The 21,214-nt window shown below is 44.5% G+C and overlaps 1 protein-coding gene across 1 annotated transcript; it reads right to left on the reverse strand.

Moving 5' to 3' along the window:
• Nucleotides 1–1,990: 1,990 nt before the first annotated feature.
• zc3h12a (zinc finger CCCH-type containing 12A) lies at nucleotides 1,991–19,742 on the reverse strand. Its single transcript, XM_003226899.3, has 6 exons — nucleotides 19,667–19,742; nucleotides 19,040–19,554; nucleotides 10,305–10,444; nucleotides 6,006–6,240; nucleotides 5,773–5,879; nucleotides 1,991–4,334 (listed from the first exon to the last, which is right to left on the reverse strand). Exons 2-6 carry the CDS (start codon nucleotides 19,486–19,488, stop codon nucleotides 3,334–3,336), a joined length of 1,932 nt encoding a protein of 643 aa, XP_003226947.1. The 5' UTR covers nucleotides 19,489–19,554; nucleotides 19,667–19,742; the 3' UTR covers nucleotides 1,991–3,333.
• Between the last annotated feature and the right edge of the window lie 1,472 nt (nucleotides 19,743–21,214).

Consider the following 21,214-nt stretch of genomic DNA (forward strand, 5'->3'; position numbering starts at 1 on the left):
AAGACTTTATTTCCCATACCACCAGACTTCGCCACAGCAACGCGTGGCCGGGCACAGCTAGTCAGTGATATAATCTTGATGCATAATCTTGGCATTTGCTTTCTAAGCATTTATGTGTGCTTTAGGGCTCCCACTTGGGTGCATTTGCTTCAGCAATGGGTGCCGTGGCCTGCCAGCTCCGGCACTGTGCCAGCCCTGCCTGCCTTCCCCTGAAACCAGCCTCAGCAAGCCCTGCCCTGCCCACCGACCTACACATTCAATGCAATGCAGCGCCCGCCTGCAGGATGTGACTTCTGGTCAGGTGATTTCTAGTGCTGGGAAATCCCCTGCCGAGTGCAATGCGAGGGAAAGTTCAGCACCAGGCAGGGAGGAGAAGAGAGGCCCTGCAATGGGGCAGCGGCACTCCTTCCTGCTTCCCCAGTGATGATGAGGATGGAAGCAATGACGCACTGGGCTGGATGGGAGGGAGGTGCCTTGTCAGAGACCAAGCCATATTCCAGACACAGCAATGGCAATGGCAGAGAACTCGAAGGTTCTGGGTTCAGATCCCCTGTGGTCTCGTTTCCGAACAGAAGAAACAGGCAGTTTATTATTCTTATTATCATTCTTAGGAGCCTCCGGTGGCCTAGGGGATAAAAGCCTTGTGACTTGAAGGTTGGGTCCAGCTCCATGCGGGGACATGAGAGAAGCCTCCCACAAGGATGGTGAAAACTTCAAAATATCCGGGCGTCCCCTGGGCAACGTCCTTGCAGACGGCCAATTCTCTCACTCCAGAAGCAACTCCGGTTGCTCCTGACACGAAAAAAAATCTCATTCTTGAAAGCCAAGGAGACACGGTGGTGCAATGGGTTAAACCCTTTTGCCGCTGAACTGCTGACCTGAAGGTTGGTGGTTCAAATTCGCGAGACAGGGCGAGCTCCCGTCTGTCAGCTCTAGCTTGCGGTGACATGAGAGAAGCCTCCCAGCAGGATGGTAACACATCTGGGCATCCCTTGGGTAACGTCTCTGTAGATGGCCAATTCTCTCACACCAGAAGCGATTTGCGGTATGTTTTCAAGTTGCTTCTGACACAATAAAGCTTCATTTCATTAACACATACAGTAGAGTCTCACTTATCCAACATAAACGGGCCAGCAGAACGTTGGTTAAGCAAAAATGTTGGATAATAAGGAGGGATTAAAGAAAAGCCTATTAAACATCAAATTAGGTTATGATTTTACAAATTAAGCACCAAAACATCATGTTTTACAACAAATATACAGAAAAAGCAGTTCAGTACTCAGTAATTACTATGTAGTAACTACTGTATTTAGGAGCCCCAGTGGCGAAGTGTGTTAAAGCGCTGAGCTGCAGAACTTGCAGACCGAAAGGTCGCAGGTTCAAATCCTGGGAGCAGAGTGAGCGCCCGCTGTTTGCTCCAGCTTCTGCCAACCTAGCAATTCGAAAATATGCAAATGTGAGTAGATCAATAGGTACTGCTCTGGAGGGAAGGTAACAGCGCTGCATGCAGTCATGCCAGCCACATGACCTTGGAGGTGTCTATGGACAACGCCGGCTCTTCGGCTTAGAAATGGAGATGAACACCAACCCCCAGAGTCAGACATGACTGGACTTAACGTCAGGGGAAACCTTTACCTTTACCTAATTACTGTATTTACGAATTTAGCACCAAAACTTCACAGTGTATTGAAAAATTGACTGCAAAAACATTGAATACTAAAAGGCAAACTGCATTGGATAATACAGAACGTTGGATAAGTGAATGTTGGATAAGCGAGACTCTACTGTATTATGTTTTGAATTTTATACATTTTCGTCATTTTAAAATTTCCTCAAAACAATAAAAAATAAAAATAAAAATGAACTTCCTAGCTTCCCACTTAAAGACATAAATGGATGTTGAGGAACCTCCAAAGTTTCTAAAGCTGTAGCCTGCTGGCTTAAGAGTCCCAATTCCTCAGATCATAAAAGGAAAAAGAGGAACAGTTAATATGAGCAAACAAAGCCTTTTATTTGTGCAAAACAGTTATTGCTTTAGAAAGAAATCTTTAAAAAATTATTATTATTATTATTTGCACATTGCTATTTCCAAGGAGTGAAACATTCCAGCTAATTTTTCATTATTGCATTTTGAACCCTTAGTTCTAGGAGAGGCCCTCTGAGCAGGACAAAATAGCCAAAAAGAACCATTACTGCCAAAGGAGTGACTGTTAAAAAATACCGTTCCATTACAAACCATTATCTCGCTGAGTTACAAAATGTGCAAAAGTTATTAAGATCAAGTGGCTACTTATCATTAAGAAGCATTTTGCTTACTGACATGAAACCATCACACTCTGGTGATTCCTCATCCTCAACTAGGCATACGCGGTTTTATTATTTATGGTTTTATTACCGGTCCAGGCGGCTCCTGAAGCGGCACACAGTGCCCTCGCCTTAAAGCCACGCTGCGGACCTCTTAAAAGAGATTAATACATAATACATAATATGGGGGATACAATATGCATCAACAGGGTCAATTGCTCCTGGCCTGTGAGCGAATCACGCCCTCGGGATGGGAGAAGCGGTCAGGCGCCGGAGGCAATTGTGACAGATTCGTTACCGAAAGGCTCCAGAACCATTAACGTCGGACTTACCAGTCACCATGACTGAGCCATTTAAGAGAAGGAGAGCAAACAGAGCAGTTTTTCCTCTTTCTCTCCAAAATGAGAGGGACAGACACCCCATCTTTCACGAGGTTAGGGATGTCCAGAGAGAGTAGCTGGCCGCAAGCACAGCCAGAACCTGAGAATGGACTTTCAGCATCAGTCGCAAAGCTACTGACCAAGTCACAGGGGACAATGATTTGGGGATATCTTAGTGGCCAGGGGCCATTGTGGTTGGAGGGGGTTATTATGCACACAATGAATATGCACACAAATGGCTAGGTTAAGGATCGAAGAATTGGGAAGAGAAGGATTGAGCATAACTTTGTGCTCACATGACAGTGATTCAATGTCACCGGTTAATGTACAGCCATGCTGCACAGACAAATGTGCAAGAAAGCCGTGTGTGAAAATGCCACACACAACATGTGTCTGCAAGCCAAAATGGGCAGGCAGAACTCCACTTTTGAATGGAAAGTGGACATTTCACTTCAGACTAAATAAGGTCTCATCACCTCTGCAAGTGGGAGAACCCCATTGGGATTATGGACAAGGCTCAGCATGTCCCCTGGCCATGTTTGGCAATCCCGTTTCTGCCTGGCCCACTCTGTCCAACCCCAACGCCTTGACCAGACAGCCACCCAAAGGGAATGGACTCCTGTCCACCAAAAGGCAGGAACCTCTGCCCTCAGACCCGGGGGTTCTGCGACTTGTAGGTGAGGATTTCGGCTGCCAGCTGCTGGGGGTCCAGGAGGTGCGGGAAGCGACTCATGACGGCGTCCACCAGGTGCGGATGGAAGATCCCGCAGAGCTTGATGTGGATCTTGGCCCGCTCCTCAGCCAGGCGCTCTGGAGCCGGCCAGGGAGGGCGAGAGGGGGGACTGTCCTCGTAGGCCATCCGGGGGGCCCTGGGAAACTCTCGCGGAGGTGGGCAGGCTGGCTCAGACCAGTACTTCCTCCCTGCAGCCAGAGAAGAGTCAGCGGGCACAGCATACCCAGAAAAGGAGTGCGGCGGAGGTGCCTGGCTGGAAGGCAACTCTTGGCCGTACGGCAGGAAGCCGGAGCCGGAGCCGGAGAGTGGCAGGTGGTAGCCCTGGGGTTGGAAGGGGTGGTAGCTGCCGGACTCGGGGCCGGAGGAGGAGGAGGAGCAAGAATGTGGGTAACCAGGCCCCCGGTAGCTCCCCAGGGGCTCTTGGTGGCCATAGTGGCTGTGTGGCCACATCTCGGACAGTTGGCCTTCCAAGGAGCCGATCCCAGAGTCGAGGTGCTCCTGAGAGACATATGTGAGCGAATCCATGCAGGGGGAGGCCAGGGGCAGCGGCGTTTGGTACCAATCCTGCAGCCGGTAGTGGCTCCCTCCACTGATGCTGCCGCCCCCCTTCTTGGGGGAGGTGCCCCCCACTTTGGGCAAGTGGGCCACTTTGTCCACCGCTTTGCCCCCTTTGTGAGCGGAGCCTTTCTTCTCAACCGAAGTGGCTTTTGGCGAGGAGAGCTTCTCACTGCCACTCTCGGGACCCAGCGACTCCCCTTGCGGGGGGCAGCGGCGGGTATTCCTCTCCTCCTTGGTGGCACTTTGGGTTGGAGAGAGCCTGGCATTGGCGCGGAGCTCATCCGCAACGGAACGCTGCGCCTGGTTCGCCCGCTCCGGGTGGTAGAACTTGCACTTGATGCCGTAGGTGCATTTCTTGCCTGTGGAGAGAAGTGGGCAGCGTTAGCTCCCTTTTTCTTCACTGTTGTTGTGTGCCACGTCAATACATATCTCAACCTTATAATAATAATTACAGTAGAGTCTCACTTATCCAAGCTAAACGGGCCAGCAGAAGCTTGGATAAGCAAATATCTTGGATAATAAGGAAGGATTAAGGAAAAGCCTATTAAACATCAAATTAGGTTATGATTTTACAAATTAAGCACCAAGACATCATGTTATACAACAAATATGACAGAAAAAGCAGTTCAATACGCAGTAATGTTATGTTGTAATTACTGTATTTACGAATTTAGCACCAAAATATCATGATATATTGAAAACATTTACTGCAAAAATGGCTTGGATTATCCAGAAGCTTGGATAAGCGAGGCTTGGATAAGTGAAACTCTACTGTATTTATTATTATTATTTCTATCCCGCCCTTCCCACCCGAAGGGACTCAGGGCAGCTTACAAAACTGGCAGAATTCGATGCCAATATACAACAATACAAAAGAATAAAACATAAGCAATTAAAAACAGATTTAAAATAATACAAAATACTTGAGCCATTCATCCACAAAACCTTGTACATAAACCTTAGTCCAGACCGAGTCAAAGCCAACGAAACTTATTCTTTGAATGCTTGCTCGCATAACCAGGTCTTCACTTTCTTTCTAAAACTCAAAAGGGATAGAGCCTGCCAGATGTCACTATAATGGGGTCTTCTTGATAATATTATTACAGTAGAGTCTCACTTATCCAACATAAACAGGCTGGCAGAATGTTGGATAAGCGAATATCTTGGATAATAAGGAGAGATTAAGGAAAAGCCTATTAAACATCACATTAGGTTATAATTTTACAAATTAAATACCAAAACATTATGTTATAGTTCAATACGCAGTAATGCTATGTAGTAAATACTGTATTTATGAATTTAGCACCAAAATAACACTATGTATTGAAAACATTGACTACAAAAATGCGTTGGATAATCCAGAACGTTGGATAAGTGAGACTCTACTGTACTATGTTTATTTATATCACGCTTTTTCTCTCCACAAGGAGTAGAATTTGTTCAAACTGAGTTGCTCCATCCTTCCTCTGAGGCTGAGAGAGTGATTTGTCTACGGTCGTTCAGGGCCATGGCAACCCAGTCTAACACTCAAGACACTACACAAGACCTTAGGGAAGTTGATTCTCCAGTTTGGGCTCAACAAAATAATAACAACAATTTACAGCTGGTAGTAACCAGGCATTTTGGAAAACGGGCATTCTGACTACCAAAGTAGACAGTGTAACCCACTGAATCTGAGTTGGGATGAGCCATCTAGTTCAACTCTTGCTGTCCGGGGATCACAACTCAAGCAGTACTCTTCACATGTACAAGGAAAGAGAGAGATGCCAAGGGGGAAAGAGACAGAGAGAGGCTCACCATAGGGACACTGCTGCTTCTTGTGTTCGGGAGCCAGCGGCTTCTTCCTGAGGAAGTTGTCCAGGCTGGGTCCGTGGCGCCCGAGCGGGTCATCTGGAGGCATGAACCTGGAAAGAGACAGAAAGGGTTATTTTCAGGGATGGCCTCTTCTGCAGCCATAAGGGCTCTGTGCTCCTCAGACTTAGCAATGGTCTAGCCTCCTCCCTCCTTGAGTCAGACATGATGGGACGCACTTGTCGTTGACGAAGGAGTACATGAGCAGGCGCTCCTCGATGAACTTCTTCCACTCGCTCCGCTCGGCCTGCAGGTCCCGGTAGGTGTCGTTGGAGACCACCACGCCGTCCGACTCGAAGGCCAGCTTGACAATGAAGCGGTCGTCATAGCAGACCACCCGCTTGCCCCCCACCCGCCGTGAGGGTGTGAAGACCACGATCTTCCTCCGTTCCAGGTCCAGAAGGATTTCCTGATCTGCAAGAAGAAGAAAGATAATCTCTTCCAAGTCCATGATTCTATTCTACAACAGCTTCACTGTATCATAAAACACATCTTGGTGAATGCAGGAAGCAGTTTTAGTTCAGAGGCAGTTTACATGTTGTGTTGTCGAAGGCTTTCATGGCCGGGATCACAGGGTTGTTGTATGTTTCCTGGGCTGTATGGCCATGTTACAGAAGTATTCTCTCCCGACGTTTTGCCCACATCTATGGCAAGGATCCTCAGAGGTTGTGAGGTATGGAGAAACTAAGCAAGGAAGGTTTATATATATCTGTGGAAAGTAAATAAGAAGCAGCCCTCTGAAAACAGAGGAGTTCCAGACATGAATCAACCAGGGGTAGCTAACGACTCTGAACAAAGGATGCCTCCAGGCAGGAAGAAGCCAGGAGATGAAGCTATTTAATGCCAATTAAGGTGATTAACTACAACATTCACACTGGCCTCCAACTGACAAGAGTTCTTCTCTGACCCTGGACTTTCCACAGATACAGTAGAGTCTCACTTATCCAACACTCGCTTATCCAACATTCTGGATGTTGATTTTAACGATTGTTTTTACTGTAATTGATGTTTTTATTGGATAACTGTTTTATTGCTGTGTTTTGATATTTGATTGTTTTATCGGGCAAGGCCCCATGTAAGCCGCCCCGAGTCCCTTCGGGGAGATGGGGCGGGGTATAAAAATAAAGTTGTTGTTGTTGTTGTTGTTATTATTATTATTATTATTATCCAATGCATTTTTGTAGCCAATGTTTTCAATACATCGTGATATTTTGGTGCTAAATTCGTAAATACAGTAATTACTACATAGCATTACTGTGTATTGAACTACTTTTTCTGTCAAATTTGTTGTATAACATGATGTTTTGGTGCTTAATTTGTAAAATCATAACCTCATTTGATGTTTAATAGGCTTTTCCTTAATCTCTCCTTATTATCCAACATATTCGCTTATCCAACATTCTGCCGGCCCGTTTATGTTGGATAAGTGAGACTCTACTGTATATATAAACCTTCCTAGCTTAGTTTCTCCATACCTCACAACCTCTGAGGATGCCTGCCGAAACGTCAGGAGAGAATACTTCTGGAACATGGCCATGCAGCCTGGAAAACATACAACAACCCAGTTTACATTTTTTTTTTGATGGTTGCTTGAGAGTCCCAGTTGCACAAATTCTGGTGAACTGAGAGTCTCCTGCATTCAGATAAAAGTCAAAATAAGAGGAATGTGTCTTTCCTCACTCAGAGGCTGGGCCTGGGCGTCTGCTAAGGTCAGCAGCCAGGTCAGCTTCTGACGCAGCAGCAGCCGCAGCAAAGGGGACATTCCTTATTTTAAAGGGAGACTGGTATGTTTCCTATTTGCAGAAGAAGGAATGAGCAAACAATACCAGGGCTGGAAGTGGTGCTTGCAAGGGAGACACCTACGCAACACACACAGTCACAACCTGACCCAGGTAAGCCCTTGGCATTTCCTTCCTTCCTTGCATTGCCTGCCTTCGCTCAGAGCTTTGCTTCCCTTCAGCCACACTTTTAACTTTCCGCCTATCCTTGGGGAGGCAATGCCAAGTGACTCATCAATCCAAACAATGGTGAAACCTCTAACAATACAAAGCAGGATTCTCAGCCCAGGGAATGATTCAGCATAGAGCAGGAATCCCCAAACTAAGGCCTGGGGGCCGGATGCGGCCCTCCGAGGTCATTTACCTGGCCCCTGCCCTCAGTTTTAGCATATAATATATTGTATATACATATAATATTGATAATAATATTTTAATGTAATACAATATAACACTAATAATAATACCATATAATAATATTAATTATATATTCTATATTACATATAATATTACTAATAATATTACAGTATAGTGGTATAGTTCAATAAAGTAATATATAATGCTAATATTGTGCTATGCTAATAATATAATACATTGTATGTACAGCAGAATCTCACTTATCCAACATAAACGGGCCGGCAGAACGTTGGATAAAATACTATATTGTACTATATCATTATATGGTAATATTATTAGTGATATTGCATTTAATATATAATATATAATTAATACTATTATATTGTATTATTAGTAGTATAGTATTGTATTCCATTATAATATTATGATCAATATTATATGTATATACAATATATTATATATTTATAAATTATTATAAATTATATATATATATATGTACAGTAGAGTCTCACTTATCCAAGCTAAACGGGCCGGCAGAACCTTGGATAAGCGAATATCTTGAATAATAAGGAGAGATTAAGGGAAAGCCTATTAAACATCAATTTAGGTTATGATTTTACAAATTAAGCACCAAAACAACATGTTATACAACAAATTTGACAGAAAAAGTAGTTCAATGCGCAGTAATGCTATGTAGTAATTACTGTATTTACGAATTTAGCACCAAAATATCACGATGTATTGAAAACATTAATTACAAAAATGCGTTGGATAATCCAGAACATTGGATAAGTGAGACTGTACTGTACATATAATTTGTAAGCCACTCTGAGTCCCCTTTGGGGTGAGAAGGGTGTGATACAAATGTAGTAAATAAATGCACTAAATAAATAAATAATAAATAAATACATTTTAGACTTAGGCTCGCCCGAAGTCTGAAATGACTTGAAGGCACACAACAACAACAACAACCCTAATTAACTTGACTATCTCATTGGCCAGAAGCAGGAGCACACTTCCCATTGAAATCCTGATAAATGTATGTTGGTTAAAATTATTTTTATTTTTAAATATTGTATTGTTCTTTTGTTGTTGTTGTTGTTGTTTTTGCACTACAAATAAGACATGTGCAGTGTGCATCGGAATTTGTTTGTATTTTTTTTTCAAATGATAATCCAGCCCCTCAACAGTCTGAAGGATTGTGGACCGGCCCTCGGCTTAAAAAGTTTGAGGACCCCTGGCATAGAGTCAACATCAAAAGGAAGTGTTCACAGCAAATTAAGAGGGCTTTCCAGTACTGGATTCTGGAGGGCTTTCTGGGTAGACTGTCCGGGATATAGGGCTCACTGGGGGCCCAGTGAGTCCTATCCTTTTTTAAAAAAATAAATTTTTATTAAAGTCATTTGCCAGGGGGTGTGAATCACATCGACCATTACACACAGTGAAGGGGGATAACATGGGGGATAACATGGGGGTAAGAAAAAAAAGAAAAAAATATAGGAGGTTAGGGGAAACCTAATTGAAGCCCTACATCAGGAAACAAAAGGAAAAAGAAAAAGAGGACAGAAACAGAAAACAGACAGCAAAAAACATAATAGATCAGAACATCACTTAAATACTAACAGTTATCACATATAATTAAAATTGACTTCCATCAGATGTGTGTTGTTATGTATCGTATTCATTTGGTATAAACTATACCCTTGTATTTCCTCTTCTATTTGTTTGTTGTATTATTTTTCTTTCCTTTAGTGTTTATTCCGGGGCAGCTGTATAGTCTTTTATCTTTGGCTATTGTATCCTTATATTATCACTTTACAGTTCTCTGTTCTTAAATAGTTTGTAACTAATTCCCAATCTGTTTGTTTTTTGGGTTTGCCTTGAGTGTTCAATAATAAGTATGTTAATTTGTCTGCACTCATAATTTCCAAAATTTTAATAAACCAGTTTTTTGTATCCGGACTGGTTTTTTCCCTCCATCCCTTAGCATATTCTTGCTGCAGTTATCAGATAATTAAATAAGATTTCTTTATTTTTTTCCTCTACGTTGTCATACATACCCAGGAGGAGCAACTTGGGGTCTAAACTAATCTTAATTTGAAGTATTCTCTGTATATTCCTATGTATTTCTTTCCAGAATTCTTTTGCTTTTGCACAAGTCCACCAACAGTGGAAATACGTGCCTTCCTTTTCACCACACTTCCAGCATTTATTTGAAGTAGACTTATAGTATTTTGATAATTTCTGTGAATCCTATCCTGACCCTCCATTGGGTTGGGAAGATCCAGAAGAGTAGTTCCCGAGCGAAGCCCCGACCCCTCTGCCCCACTTGCTCCATCTCTTTACCTGCAATGGGTGCGTCCGGCCTCGGCTGCTCCTTCCTCCAAGATGGCACAAAGACAGTGATGTCGGTGTGCCCTCGGTCAAGGAACCAGTTCACCGCTAGCAGAATGCCTCGGCAGGAGAAGACGTCTCTGTCCCCATGGCTGAAAAGAGAAGGGGGGACGTCACTGATATGGAGGGCATAGGGAGATCTGGGTACAATGAGGCACAGCACAGGGCAACTCCACACTCCAATTCTTCAATGCCACTCCATTCCAGCACTCTAGTGCTAAACTTTGCCCTCTTTCTCTTTGGAAGAACTTTATCATTCCCGCTGCCTTAACCAGGCATAGGCAAACTTTGTCCCTCCATTTGTTTTGGACTTCAGTTCTCACAATTGTGGAGTTGAAGTCCAAAAGACATGGAGGGCCAAAGTTTGTCCATGCCTGTAAACTGTAGGATTTATTTCTCAGCAATTTTTATTGAGAACTTCCCAAATACATTGAATGCTGTAAATATTTGAAGAAACTATAAACATGAAATGAATGAAAGAAGATTTATTATTTATTTACTACATTTATATCCCGCTCTTCTCACCCCGAAGGGGACTCAGAGTGGCTTACAAATAAAATGTACATACAGTAGAGTCTCACTTATCCAACATAAACGGGCCGGCAGAATGTTGGATAAGCGAATATGTTGGATAATGAGGGATTAAGGAAAAGACTATTAAACATCAAATTAGGTTATGATTTTACAAATTAAGCACCAAAACATCATGTTATACAACAAATTTGACAGAAAAAGTAGTTCAATACGCAGTAATGCTATGTAGTAATTACTGTATTTACGAATTTAGCACCAAAATATGACAATTTATTGAAAACATTGACTACAAAAATGCGTTGGGAAATCCAGAACGTTGGATAAGTGAGTGTTGGATAAGTGAGACTCTACTGTATTTATTTATTTATTTATTTACAGTACTTATATTCTGCCCTTGTCACCCCGAAGGGGACTCAGGGAGGATCACATTACATATATAAGGCAAACATTCAATGCCTTAACATAGAACAAAGACAAAGACAAACGCAGACTCCGAGCTGGCCTCGAACTCATCATCTTTTGGTCAGAGTGATTTGTTGCAGCTGGCTGTTCACCAGCCTGCGCCACAGCCGGGCCTAATATACAATATATTATTAACATAGCACAATATAAGCATTAAATTACTATATTGTACTATATTGTACATTAAATTACTATATTGTACATTGGTGGCACAGTGTGTTAAAGCGCTGAGCTGCTGAACTTGCAGACCAAAAGGTCCTAGGTTCAAATCCCGGGAGCGGAATGAGCACACGCTGTTAGCCCCAGCTTCTGCCAACTTAGCAGTTCGAAAACATGCAAATGTGAGTAGATCAATAGGTACCGCTCCAGCGGGAAGGTAATAGCACTCCATACAGTCATGCCGGCCATATGACCCTGGAGGTGTCTATGGACAACGCCGGTTCTGCGGCTTAGAAATGGAGATGAGCACCAACCCACAGAGTCGGTCACGACTGGACTTAATGTCAGGGGAAAACCTTTACCTTTACTTTACTATATCACTATATGGTAATATTATTAGTAATGTTACATTTAATATATAATATATAATTAATATTATTATTAACAACAGAAAGAAAACAAATGAGATACGAGAAAATGCATAGAAATAAAAAGTGGCATACAACTTCCTTTGATTTCTGAGAGTTTTGAGAATTAGAAGGATTTGCTTACACTAGTAGCACAATTTGTGTTTCTGGGTTAGAAATGTCATTTCCTAATTGGCTCTATCATAAAAACTTGGGAAATATTTATTAAACTGCAAATACTTTGTTTTTGCAGGACATCTTGCAGCACATTTTGCTAGTTTTCTAATGAATATCTCTGAACAAACTATCTCATTGAGCCTCAACTGATTCAACATAGGATTGCTGTGAGTTTTCTGGGCTGTGTGGCCATGTTCCAGAAGTATTCTCTCCTGATGTTTCATCCACATGTATGGCAGGCATCGTCTGAGCATGCCTGCCATAGATGCAGGAGAAATGTCAGGAAAGAATGCTTCTGGAACATGGCCATACAGCCCGGAAAACATACAACAACTCAGTTAACATGTTTTTTGACGGTTGCTTGAGAAAACTCACAGCAACCCAGTGATTCTGGCCATGAAAGCCTTCAACAACACAGTTCAACATAATTTGTGGCAGCCACAAATATGAAGTTTCTGGAGTAGAACAACTACTTTCAAAATAAGTTCTGCACTATTAAACAGGAAATAACACTTTCAAACCAGGAACAGATTTTTTTCCCTAATTTTGTCACATGATGTCATCTAGATTTAACCTTATATAGAGAAGAATGGTTTTACTATGTGTATTTATAAGCACTGAAAAAGGAAGTTGTAAGCTGCATGCTTTTGAAAGACAAAACAATGGGAGTGTTTCTCCTTGAGACTGGAGCTCCACCTGGGACCTCAGAATCTCCCCGAGTCTGTTTGGGGAGCAAGGGTGGGATATAAATAAAGCATTATTATTATTATTATTATTATTATTATTATTATTATTATTGACACAACAACATTGTATGACACAGCAAACAAGATAGATAGGCTGGATTTCGTATCACAAAATCACAAGTCGAACACTTCCCAAGTGTCTAGGACTGTGTGATGTATTTTCGGATGATGTTTGCAGATCCCAGTAAGGTGGCCTTTTGCAGTTGACAGATCGTAATTTTGTCAATGTCTATTGTTTCCAAATGCCGGCTGAGATCTTTTGGCACGGCACCCAATGTGCCGATCACCACCAGGACCACCTGTACTGGTTTCTGCCAGAGCCTTTGCAATTTGATCTTGAGGTCCTGATAGCGGCTGAGTTTTTCCTGTTGTTTTTCGTCAATGCGACTGTCACCTGGGATGGCAACATCAATGATCCAAACCTTTTTCTTTTCCACAACTGTGATGTCTGGTGTGTTGTATTCCAGAACTTTGTCAGTCTGGATTCGGAAGTCCCACAGTATCTTTGCATGTTCATTTACCAATACTTTTGCAGGTTTGTGATCCCACCAGTTCTTTGATTCTGGGAGGTGGTACTTGAGGCATAAGTTCCAATGAATCATTTGGGCCTCTGTTTGTAGTTTGTCTGTGCAATTTTCTTACAGTAGCTGAGGATATGATCAATGGTTTCGTCGGTTTCCTTGCACAGTCTGCATTTTGGGTCATCAGTTGATTTTTCAATCTTGGCCTTAATTGCCTTTGTTCTGATGGCTTGCTCCTGGGCTGCAAGGATCAGGCCTTCTGTCTCCTTCCTCAGTGTCCCATTCGTGAGCCATAGCCAGGTCTTCTCCTTATCAGCTTTTCCTTCAATTTTGTCAAGGAACTTTCCATGCAGTGTTTTGTTGTGCCAGCTGTCAGCTCTAGTTTGTTGTTATTATTATTATTATTATTATTATTATTATTATTATTATTATTATTATTATTTGCTCTTCCTGTTCAGATGGGAACGGGCCAACAGCAAAGTCCATACCAGGTGCAACTGGTCAGAAATGCCGATGGGCCGAGTGGGGTCTCCAAAGACTTTTGCCAAGACAAGGAATACCCCCATGACTCTCACAGAAACCAAACAGAGCAATGCTCTTTTGCGGGCGGTATACATTGTTTGTTCTTGCCTGTGAGCTTCATCACGAGGAAGGAATCTGGCACGCCCAGGGCGGGCAGAGCGGCACTGTGGGTGCTCCAGGCGACGTGTGTCCCTGTGTGTGCTTCCACACGTTCCTGGGATTTGCACCCTCCTCCCCGACACCCCTGCAACAGAGCACGGGCAGAGTGCATCTGCTCAGAATCATAGAGCTGGAACATGCCATCAAAGGGCCATCCAGTCCAATCTTGTGCAGTGCACGAGGACACAAGCAAATGCTCCCAACAGATGGCCACCCACCTCTGCTTCAAAACCTCCAGAGAAGGAAGGAGACTCCACCGGACTTCAGTTCACAATATTCCTTTTCGAACAGCCTTTATTTTTTTAGGAAGTTCTTCCTAATGTTTAGGTGGAATCTCCTTTCTTGCAGTTTGAGTCCATTGGTCCATTGCGTCCTAGTCTCCAGAGCTGCATGCAACAAACAAGCTCAATTCTGACCTCCTTTAAAATATTTAAACCTTGTTCTTTCAACCTTCTCTTCTCCAAGATCCAGCTCTATAAGCCACTCCTCAGAGTGATTCTTTGCTTCCAAAGCTTGGATTGTTTTGCTCATCAAGAGGACTTCCACGGCACAGAAGAGGGTACCTTTAGACATGTGCAGAGTGCCAATTGTACAAATAGGGCACCCATAACAGTGACTCACCCGAGACAGGAGTTTCCCTTGGCAGGCGCACCACAGGAAGCAAAAACCGCTTCCTCTCTTGGTGCCTCTCTTTGAAACACACACAGACACAGACACAAAAGCATGCAAATACACACAACCCTTTCCAGCCAGGTGTGTTTCTCCAAACAGCCGGACAAAAGGAGACCAAACCCAGTTCTTTTTCTAAGCCTGGCACTATGCAGGACCGGAAGGGAGAAAACTGTCTCCTTTGTCTTGCTAACACCAATGTTTTTGCAACGCTCTTTTCCTTTTTGCCTCCTCTGCAAAACCAAAGATACAAATCAGGATCGTTGTTGCACCATTTGTAACAGAACCCAAACTATTTAAAAACGAAAACCTCCTTGTTATTATTGTTTGAACAAACTAGCCATTTAAATGTTTTGGGCCTTGCAATTTTGTGGCAAACCAAATTAGATATATTTAGTGTTCTTAAAGTAACAAAGTGGCTATTGATGTGCCAAGAAGGCAAGTGTAGTACAGTAGAGTCTCACTCATCCAAGGCTCGCTTATCCAAGTTTCTGGATTATCCAAGCCATTTTTGTAGTCAATGTTTTCAATATATCGTGATATTTTGGTGCTAAATTCATAAATACAGTAATTACAACATAACATTACTGCGTATTGAACTGCTTTTTCTGTCAAATTTGTTGCAAAACATGATGCTTTGGTGCTTAATTTGTAAAATCATAACCTAATTTAATGTTTAATAGGCTTTTCCTTAATCCCTCCTTATTATCCAAGATATTCGCTTATCCAAACTTCTACCGGCCCGTTTAGCTTGGATAAGTGAGACTCTACTGTATTTCTTTTTAGGTTTTGTCTCAAAGTGTCCATTTCACTCCTCCAATCAGAACTTCATGAAAATGGGAAGCTGTGATTCAAAAAGCATGTAAATCTGCGCTGGAGGAAACAACCTTTCCTCCCAAACCATTGAAACCAAAACTTTCCTCTGGGCAGGTTTGTGCTGCCTCCCTTTTCGAAGAAATTTGCATGTCGGTTCCCCCACTTCTTCCCTTCTCCGCATGAAGCGCCTCATCATCCGATGTGGCAACCAGAGCAAAGAAAATTTCCCTTAGAAGGAAGTGGGAGCCCGATTCTCTGCCGCACCTTCCCCATCTGAGATTTGCATATCTTTGCATATCAAGTTGCTGCCAGTTACAAACCAGGGAAGGTGAAACAGGAGGAATCGGAGTGAGTGGGAATCCCCCTCCAGGGCCGGAATGGTGAAAGCCAAGGGCGATGGGTGCAAGGCCTTTGGGGAATCCCCCGGGGTTCAGAGGTCAGCAGGGGCGGATCTGGGGGCAGGGCAGGGCTGGGGGCAAAGGGCATCCCATCCCCCCTCCCCATGCTCTTGGGCCACATCTCCATTTGGGGCGCCTTTTGTTCAGCAAAAGAGACCCCCAGTCTAATGGCTCCAGAGGTTTGTGTTGAAAAAAGGGTCCCCACGATCCCTCCACCCCGGTGGCGAAGTGTGTTAAAGCACTGAGCTGCTGAACTACCAGACCGAAAGGTCCCAGGTTCAAATCCCGGGAGCGGAGTGAGCGCCCGCTGTTAGCTCCAGCTTCTGCCAACCTAGCAGTTCGAAAATATGCCAATGTGAGTAGATCAATAGGTACCGCTCCGGCGGGAAGGTAACGGCGCTCCATGCAGTCATGCCAGTGGCCACATGACCCAAATTCTTGTACAAATGGTTATCCTTGATCGGTTGCATCCACATGGGTATTTTCTCTATATAGCCTCAGGGTTCAATTCACTTTTGGGTTCTCCCCCATTTTCTTATAGCACTTTTAACTTCCTCCGTGTTTACAAGTCTCACTTAGTGCACTTTGATCAGCCCATCCTTATGTTTTTATTGATGTGTTTTAACTTTGTCTTATAAAAGGTTTGATTTTAATCGTATGTTTTAATTTTTCATTTGTGCGTTTTCGGTATTTGATGCTTTTGTATGTATACTTTTTGCATTTGTAAGCTGCCCTGAGTCTCTGCGGGGAGATAGAGGCGGGGTACAAGAATAAAATTATTATTATCATTATTATTATTATTGGAGGTGTCTAGGGACAACGCCGGCTCTTTGGCTTAGAAATGGAGATGAGCACCAACCCCCAGAGTCAGACATGACTGGACTTAATGTCAGGGGAAACCTTTACCTTACGATCCCACAGAATGCAAAGGGCCCATTTACACCGGCACTCAACTAATTTCTCCCCAAAGAGGCTCACCCTATAAGTCAAAATCACCATAGATAACTCAACCCAAGAAAAACAAACATTTTTTCTCAGTGTCTTGGTTTCTAGGCCTGTTACCGGGAATAATTTGGGACACTAATTCAGAAAACAGCATTGGATGGACTGCATCAGCTCTAGTTTCTTAGAATTACCCTGATTCTTTATGGGAGAGTAAATGAGGAATGGTAAGTGGCATATGTTCTGGAGCCGAGAGGAGGAAATGGGTCCCATTTTTGGAATCACAAGGTCAGATAGGCCCAGAAACAGGGCTCACATTGGAGGCATCAAAATGTGCATTGGTCATGGGGTCTCCAGTAGAACAACACTGCCTCCCTTCCCCTCCGAAGCATCCTGACCCTACGGGATTCTGGGATCTGTAGTTTCGTGGGACAGGGCATTGTCTCTCAGAGGGCTCTTGTGAAGTGAGGGCCAGAAGAACCTGGGAGAAAGCTGGGGTGAATCTGCACTGATGGCTCTCTAGCTTTTGTGGCTCAATGCAATGGGAGTTGTAGTATAAATATGGCAAATAAATAAATAAAATGTCATCTCTTCCAACTCTAGGATTATAGGAGACCAGGTCTGCACCGCACAGCTCAGTTGCCACAGCCTGACACTATATGATCCTGGGACCTGTAGTTTTTGTGGGCTGGGCACGGCTCTGGAATTACAGGAATTGCAGTGAACTAAGGCAGCATCTGCAAAACCGCATGGAGCTGTCAAGGCTGGATGCTGTGGGAGCCTGGGAGTTGAAGTCTGGTGAGACTTCAGGCAAAAGATCTTGCCAGGTGACAGCTCCAAGGCCTGACACCAGGGCAGCTCAATTATTGTTATTATAATATTTATTTATACCCCACTTTTTCTCTCCAGAAGGAGACTCAAGGGGGACCAATGCACCACAACAGTCATGTCTGACTCTGGGGGTTGGTGCTCATCTCCATTTCTAAGCCGAAGAACCGGCGTTGTCTGTAGACACCTCCAAGGTTATGTGGCCAGCTAGACTGCATGGAGCGCCATTACCTTCCCGCCTGAGCGGTACCTATTGATCTACTCACATTGGCATGTTTGAGACTCGTGCGCCAACTGCGACCGTACCTCGCGAAGGCTGATCTGGTCACCTCCAGACTGGACTACTGTAATGTGCTCTACATGGGGCTGCCCTTGAAAACGGCTCGGAAGTTCCAACTGGTCCAACGAGCGGCAGCCAGGATGTTAACTGGGGCCCCTTACAGAGAGAGGTCAATCCTCCTGTTCAAGGAGCTCCACTGGCTGCCATTTATTTTCCGAGCCCAATTTAAGGTGCAGGTGCTTACCTACAAAGCCCTGAACGGTTTGGGACCATCCTACCTCCGTGACCGCATCTCCGTCTACGAACCCACGCATTCACTTCGGTCATCTGGAGAGGCCCTGCTCGTGATCCCGCCTGCGTCGCAAGCGCGGTTGGTGGGGACACGAGACAGGGCCTTCTCTGTGGTGGCCCCCTGACTCTGGAACACCCTCCCCAAGGATCTCAGACAGGCCCCTACATTGGCAGTCTTCAGAAAGAACTTGAAGACTTGGCTGTTCCAATGTGCCTTCCCAGATTAATAGGAAATCTCCAATACCAAGTCCCATAAGCACTTTATTAGAATTAAGATCGCATATCGCACTCTGCCCTTGCCCTATAAGCCTTATATATTACCTGTCACATCAGCACTTTTAATCTCGTACCCATTACTCTGGCCCGGCCCAGTTCTATTGGGTTTTAGCGTATTGTTATTGCTTGTTGTTTATACTGTTTTAATTGTTTTTAATTTGCTTTTTGTTTTGTATTGTTATATTGTGTGTTGAGGCCTTGGCCTTTGTAAGCCGCATCGAGTCCTTCGGGAGATGCTAGCGGGGTACAAATAAAGTTTAATAATAATAATAATAATAATAATAATAATGTTTTTGAACTGCTAGGTTGGCAGGAGCTGGGACTAACAGTGGGCGCTCATTCAACTCCCGGCATTTGAACCTGCGACCTTTCGGGCTGCAAGTTCAGCAACTCAGTGCTTTAACACACTTCGCCACCGGGGCTCCTTCATCCGGGACATAGGTTGGTATATAAATAAAGTTTTATTATTATTATTATTATTATTATTCTGTGCTTCTTACCTCATGGCGACGTTGCTGCCGTCGATGACGATGGGGCGGAGCTGGGCCCCCTCCTGGGCGGGGCTGTGGGGCGGCGGGGCGGGCTGCGTGTCCTGGGGGCCCGTGGACGTGGGGGTCCCGGGCCCCTTCCTCTTGGGCGGCGGCTGCGGCTGCGGAGGCGGCTGCTCGGGGCCCCCGTGCTGGACCAAAGCGCCCAGGACGGTGTTGGTGTCCGCGCCGGGGCCGTGCTTCTGCAGCGCGCCTTCCACCTCGGCTGCCGAGTAGCCCAGCTTGCGGAAGAAGTCCACCTTCAGGCGGGCCTCCTCCTCCTCGTCGTCGGCGTCCTTCTCCTCGGGGCCCCGCCTGGAGAGGCTCAGGTAGCCGCTCTCCAAGCCCGGGGCTCCGTCCTCCTCCTCGTCGGCTTCAGAAGGGCCTCTCCAGCAGGGGAAGGCCAGCCCCGCCGCCTCCATGGCCGGCCTCCTTCCTCCCTTCCTTCCTCCCTTCCTTCTTTGGTTCCTCAGTTGAAGGCACCGCGCCTGCGAAAAGGGGAAAGAAAGAGGGGAAGCGTCAGGATCCAGAAGCGGGAGGAAGGGAATGAACGGGACCCCTTCCACCCCTTCGCCTCCTTCTCCGCCGGCCAAGCCTCACCCTTGATCTCCGTTCCCTTGCAGCTCCCTCTGCTCCATGGCGGCGGCAACAGCGACTGACTGAGGCGGAAGAGAGGCCCCGGGAGGCGAAGGGAGGGGGCGGAGCTACAGAAGCCCCTCCCCCGACGGAAACGCCCTCCTTATTTATTTACATCATTTTTACCCCGCCTTTCTCCCCCGGGGGGAGGGGACGGGGACTCAAGGCGGCTTACAATAAAAACGCAAAAATTCAATGCCTAAAAACTGTGGACAAAACAACCATTCATATAAAAGCAGATACCATTACAAAATAAAATCACATTACAGTAGAGTCTCACTTATCCAACATAAACGGGCCGGCAGAACGTTGGATAAGCGAATATGTTGGATAATAAGGAGGCATTATAGAAAAGCCTATTAAACATCAAATTAGTTTATGATTTTACAAAATAAGCACCAAAACATCATGTTAGACAACAAATTTGACAGAAAAAGTAGTTCAATATGCAGTAATGCTATGTAGTAATTACTGTATTTAGGAATCTAGCACCAAAATATCACGCTATATTCAAAACATTGACTACAAAAATACGTTGGATAATCCAGAACGTTGGATAAGTGAGTGTTGGATAAATGAGACTCTACTGTATATAAAATTTTAAACATATCCAAGATTAAAATCCATTCATCCAGAATCCTCAACATAAGTCCTGGTAAGGTAAAGGTAATCTAATCTTGGACATACTTAAAATTTTACATAATGTGATTTTATTTTGCAATGGTATCTGTTTTATATGAACTGTTGTTTTGTAGATTTTTTTAATATGAATTGTTGTTTTTACATTGTTTTTAGGCATTGAATTTTTGCCTATTTATTGTAAACCGCTTTGAGTCCCCTCGGGGAGAAAGGCGGGGTAAAAGTGATGTAAATAAATAAATAAATAAATAAAATAAAGGTTTTCCCCTGACGTTAAGTCTAGTCATGTCTGACTTGGGGGTTGGTGCTCTTCTCCATTTCTAAGCCGAAGAGCCGGCGTTGTCCATAGACACCTCGAAGGTCATGTGGCCGGCATGACTGCATGGAGTGCCATTACCTTCCTGCTGGAGCAGTACCTATTGATCTACTCACATTGGCATGTTTTCAAACTGCTAGGTTGGCAGAAGCTGGAGCTAACAGCACGCGCTCACTCCACTCTCGGGATTTGATCCTGGGACCTTTTGGTCTGCAAGTTCAGCAGCTCAGTGCTTTAACACACTTCGCCACCGGGGCTCCTAAGTCTTGGTACAGGTCATGTAAATTCCATGTTCTCATTCATTAAAAGCTTGTGTGCACAACCATGTCTTTAAGGCTTTCCTGAAGCCTAGGAGAGTTGGTATCTGCCATATGTTGCTAGGGAGGGTGTTCCACAGCTGAGGAGCCACCACCGAGAAGGCCCTGTCCCTCGTTCCCACCAGCCGTACCTGCGAGACTGGTGGGACTGAGACCAGGACCTCACCAGATGATCTAAGAGTTCATAGAGGCTCATAAGAGGGAGATACGTTCAGACAGGTAAGATGGGCCAGAACCGTT

The sequence above is a fragment of the Anolis carolinensis genome, unplaced genomic scaffold, assembly GCF_035594765.1.
Source record: "Anolis carolinensis isolate JA03-04 unplaced genomic scaffold, rAnoCar3.1.pri scaffold_10, whole genome shotgun sequence".
NCBI lineage: Eukaryota > Metazoa > Chordata > Lepidosauria > Squamata > Dactyloidae > Anolis > Anolis carolinensis.